General features: G+C 46.5%; 1 protein-coding gene across 2 annotated transcripts in view; it reads right to left on the minus strand.

The window, feature by feature from the left end:
* Nucleotides 1-972, minus strand: part of SORT1 (sortilin 1) — a 67,813-nt gene extending 66,841 nt beyond the window's left edge. Inside the window, exon 1 of one of the 2 annotated variants that reach the window (XM_043575770.1) lies at nt 607-972. In XM_043575770.1, coding sequence (XP_043431705.1) covers nt 607-918 — 312 coding nt within the window. In that variant the 5' untranslated portion in view covers nt 919-972. The remainder of the gene's footprint in view (nt 1-606) is intronic. The other variant, XM_043575769.1, reaches the window with a different exon arrangement.
* Nucleotides 973-4,689: the final 3,717 nt, after the last annotated feature.

Below are 4,689 nucleotides of genomic sequence, written 5' to 3' on the forward strand. Positions count from 1 at the left end.
AAAGCCAGGATAGAAGGTCAAATGTGAAGGCGTAAGAGAGATCACATATACACTGCCAGCCTACTTCCAAGCTTGTTCCTTTGCCTATTAAAATACACACAGTAACCTAGGAACTGCCGTGGGATTTCTGAACACCCGCCTACCCACCCTGAAAGTACTGACCCAGCGAGGACACACCTTTGCTTCTGCACAGCCCAACTTCTCCAAGCACTTAAGAGGTAATTATTCCTCCAGTTGCCTAGTGGGTTATAGCGCTACTGGATCCTAATTATTTACACAGACGCAAAAACAGCGACGCAGAAGAGATTTTGACAACTTAAAAAAAAAAAAAAAAAAAAGAATGCCGTGAAAGTCGAAGGCTGCCTCCCCTGTGACGAAACACAGCCGCGCGGGCCGCGGCATCCCGCGGGCCGCTCCCGGGCCGGACTCCGCCCGCCGCAGTTTCGGGGCCGCGGCCAGGCGAGCGGCCCAGGTCTCCCCGGCGGAGACGCGAGGCGCGCGGACGGAGAAAGAGGGGCGGGCTGCGCGGGCGGGGCAGGCGGCCGCCGGGGGCCCGGGGGCGGCACCTCGCAGTCCGGGCGGCACCCGGGCCCGGCGCCCGCTCACCTGGTGCGTGTTGTTGGCCAGCTTGGCGACGAAGTCCCGGACCCGGCCGCAGTCCTCATCCTCGTCGAGCGCGCTGCGGCGCCAACGGCCGCCGCGGGGAACCGGGCCCCCGGACGCGGCCGCGCGCAGCCCCCAGCTCACCCCGACGGGGCCGGACCAGCGCGACAGCGGCGCAGCGGGCGGCGGCGGCGCGTCCAGCCGGTCCTGGCCGAGAGTCGCCGGCGGCAGCAGCTGCAGGAGGAGGAGGAGGTGGAGGCCGAGGCCGTGGGGCCAGCGCGAGAGGCCGTCCGCAGCTCCCCGGGGCCGCTCCATCGCCGCCGAATGCCGACGCCGCCGACACCTGCCGCCCGGCGCGCCCGCCCACCCCCGCCGGCGCCGCGCCACACCCCCGAGCCGGAGCCCCGCGCTCCTTGGATACGCGCAGCCGGGCCTCTCCGCCCCCATAGGCTGGCCGCCTGTCCTTCTTCCCCGGCCCACTCCTCATTGGCTCGCGTCGCCTCCGGCTTCGGGGGTCCTGGATTCGGATGCCAAGATGCGGGACTGATTGGCTGGAACGTGGCAGAGACGGCTGAGGTCATCCCCCCCATCGCCCGGCGTCTCCGGGGCCGGGCTTCCAGAGTTAGCGTAGGAGCTTCCCCCACCCTTCCCGCGTAGCCCCCCGCTCTTGGCGCCCGGACCCACTCTGGAACCCCAGGTTGGGGACTAGGTTATTCCCCCGTCTTCCCCACAGACACCCCTAAAATTCCTTTCATTGCGGCAGCGCCTGGAAAATCTCTTAAGGGAATCCCTGAGCTCGCTCAGCTGGAAAAAGGGGGCTTCGTCATGAACCGGTGCTTCAGGTTTTTAACCCTCGCGTACTGGAGCACTCATTGTCTAATGTAGCAGCCTTCTTGCTGCCAAAAGAGGTAAATGTGAATTGTGTGGGCTAGTCCTACGGAGGCAGATAGACATCAGGACATCCGTGACTCATGCAAGCTTGAAGAAGAGTCCTCCACCATGTATGGTCTCACTCACTTTCTTCTTCTGCAGGGAGTTAGGCCAAAGGTAGAATTGCTCATTGGTTCCCCCAGAGTTACAAAGTAGCATAGAATCAGGGGCAGGTAAAAGGGGCAAGAGAATTACCCAGTGCTTACTTTTAGACAATCATTTCATAGGTGCATGTTGTCTTTACCAAAGTGCCCTAACCCTGCGGTGAGTGCATTGCACAAGTTTGGTTTTCAGTGTATAATGCCCCCTAAATCAGCACCCTGCCTTTAATCAATAAAACCCCCATGCTGTTTCCTTTATTGAAGAAACTGCACACTTAACTTTTAGAACATGCAGCGCAGGTAAAACCAGTTTTTAATCTTTACTGGCTCCGTCCCTTCAGAATGCCAGAAATTGTTCAGTAGAAAATGTAGCAAATAGATACAAAGTCTGCAAAATGTTACACCCAGATAAAGCCACTAAAAACTACTTTTAACTATAAACTGGACGTAAACCCAAATGAGAATATAATATTCACTGTAGAGCAAAATGGTGCAATGCACCCAACTCAATGTTTACATTAAAATCCTATTCATGTTAATTTGCAAGCAAAAAGATTTACAAATTTACATTTTTTTCCCCAACAACCATGATAAGACCTGAGAAGTGAAAAATAATTTTTGAATGGCATCTGAGCAGGGTGGTGAAATCACTAGAATAGTCTTCCAAGTTCTCAGCTGCTGAAATGACAAAGCTCCATGAAAACCGGTGTACAATTTGTTCCTTTCTGTTAATTACCATGTGTCAGATTATTTTTTAAAATACAGATTATTTTTTAATCTATGCCAACTATGGAGTAGATCACAAGACAGTCAGTTCCAGCAGCATGTGATTAGCTGGGGAAGAAGAGGGGCTATAGAGGAATATTTCTTTGTTTGGGTGACACAAAGATGAATGGTCTATTGTCTTACAGCCCTGAAAGGAAAAAAGCCAACTCAACAGTGCCATCTCCTGGAGAAATTACTAAATCCACTTTTAAACTAAGTAGTAAATTGTAATTATGTGCACCTTCACTTTTGAATATATTGCTTTTAGTTACCATATGCTTACAAAATATATATTTCCTTCCTCTAACTCTACTAGCTTCTGGGGACATGGCATTTTGCATATGGCACTGAGGAAGTGTTTTGAGTGAATAAACTGTTCTGGTATTTTACTTTTCTCTGACACAGGCACTAAATACAGAGGTTGCACTTTATCTCCCTTGTGAAATACTGCACAGAAGATCTTCTTACCTTACTCGTAGGACTAAAATATATAGATTACTTATCTCAAAACTGTACTTTCCTCCAAGATACATTCTATAGCAGAAAGATGAACAGAAAAGTTACACATCACAAAACTATCGTTTTTCCTAGTGAGATTATTTCTGGTTCTGTTTAAACTGAACACAAGAAGTGTTGTAGAAAGTTTTAAAGTTCTACAAAAAAAAAACCCCACAAAGTTCCATCTCTTTCAAGAATGCTGAAATCCTTTTCTTTTAAGAATTCTAAAGTTTGAGCTATAGAGGGTATGAAACTTACTGCCTCACCAGTTGTATAAGGTACAAGTAACACTGCCTGGGCAGTAAGGAGGAAAATAGTGTAAGCTGAGGCTATGGGAGATATGCTAAGATCTATTTTCCCTTAAACAATACCCATGATTCAGAGACACAACGCTCACCTCTCCCTAAAGCGGCACACTTTGTGCATGAACCTACACAGAATTAAAGGGAATGCTGTGGTCTAGTTCTCCCCATGAGAAGCTTCATGGGAGCACAGACCATACTGTTTTCACAGCTCTATTCCCAATGCCTAATACATTATTACTTGGCACATAGGAAGTAAGTACTCAGTAATTTGTTAGATTTAAATAAATAGAAATTACGATAGGATTTTTCGGTGGCATTTTCTATCAGGATTTGATAACTGGTGAACATGAAATGAATCTCATGATTATCATATTTAAAAAGTAATCTCTACACTCAACCCTGAGATCAAGAGTCCCATGCTCTACCGACTTGCGCCAGCCAGGCATCCTACCGTGTATTTAGTAACAGGGTTAAAATAACCGTAACAGTCTCCGGGAACATTGGTGACAATACACTCTGGTTCCCTACTCTCCTTATGTGTATATACAGGGCAAAAGTTTTCTTCCAAGTGTTTCCAGTCATTGTAATTTCCAAAGGCATATAAACACAAGTATCTGTGGTTTTTTTTTTTGGGGGGGGGGGGGGAGAGTTGCCTGGAAACACAGTATGAAATTTAGTATGAATTCAACCTACTCAAATAATCATAACTTATTTTGACATCATGGACAACTGCCTACAAATGTTAATGAAGATAATACACAGTCAATTCTGCATTATCCACATATGGATTAGCCAGTCATGTTGTAGATAGTGCAAGTACATTTCAAATCTCAATGAGATTTCCCTATTACTTAGAAGGTGTGTAGGCTTCAAGGGACCTGGCATTGTAAAATCAAGAGTTGATGATTTGAAACCAGAAAATCTGAGTTCAAATCCCAACAGCTTAATTTTCTGTGTCCACGGACACACAGCCTTAGATTCTTTATCTGTATGATAATGATATCCATTTCATATGGCCATTTTGGGGGCTCCAAAAGATTCCTTAAATAATTTCAATGAGTCATAAGATGGCAGCTCTTATAGTTCTTATCTTCATAAAGTGAAAATCTCTTTCCAAATTATCTATCAACACACAAGAACTGAGACAACATTGTAGTTGGCTTAATGAACTACAACCCTCAAAACATGTTGTTAACATCTCCTTCATATAAGAAATAGCAGCAAAAATACCTATTTCATCAGGTGAAACTATGGCACTGAAATGGATTCGCAATGGTATTAAGATCTTTAAACCATTGTGAAGAGTTGGACAAGCTTAAGTTCATTTGCCAACATCAAGGGATTCATGAGATAGTTGATTCTGTTGTAGACAGACACTAAAACAATTTAGAATAGATACTCTGACAGGATAGGGATATTAGTACCACTATCCTTTTTGTCCCCTAAAATGAGCATTTCGAACAAAAGACTGCATTAGAAGAGAATAC

This window comes from Prionailurus bengalensis, chromosome C1, assembly GCF_016509475.1.
Source record: "Prionailurus bengalensis isolate Pbe53 chromosome C1, Fcat_Pben_1.1_paternal_pri, whole genome shotgun sequence".
NCBI lineage: Eukaryota > Metazoa > Chordata > Mammalia > Carnivora > Felidae > Prionailurus > Prionailurus bengalensis.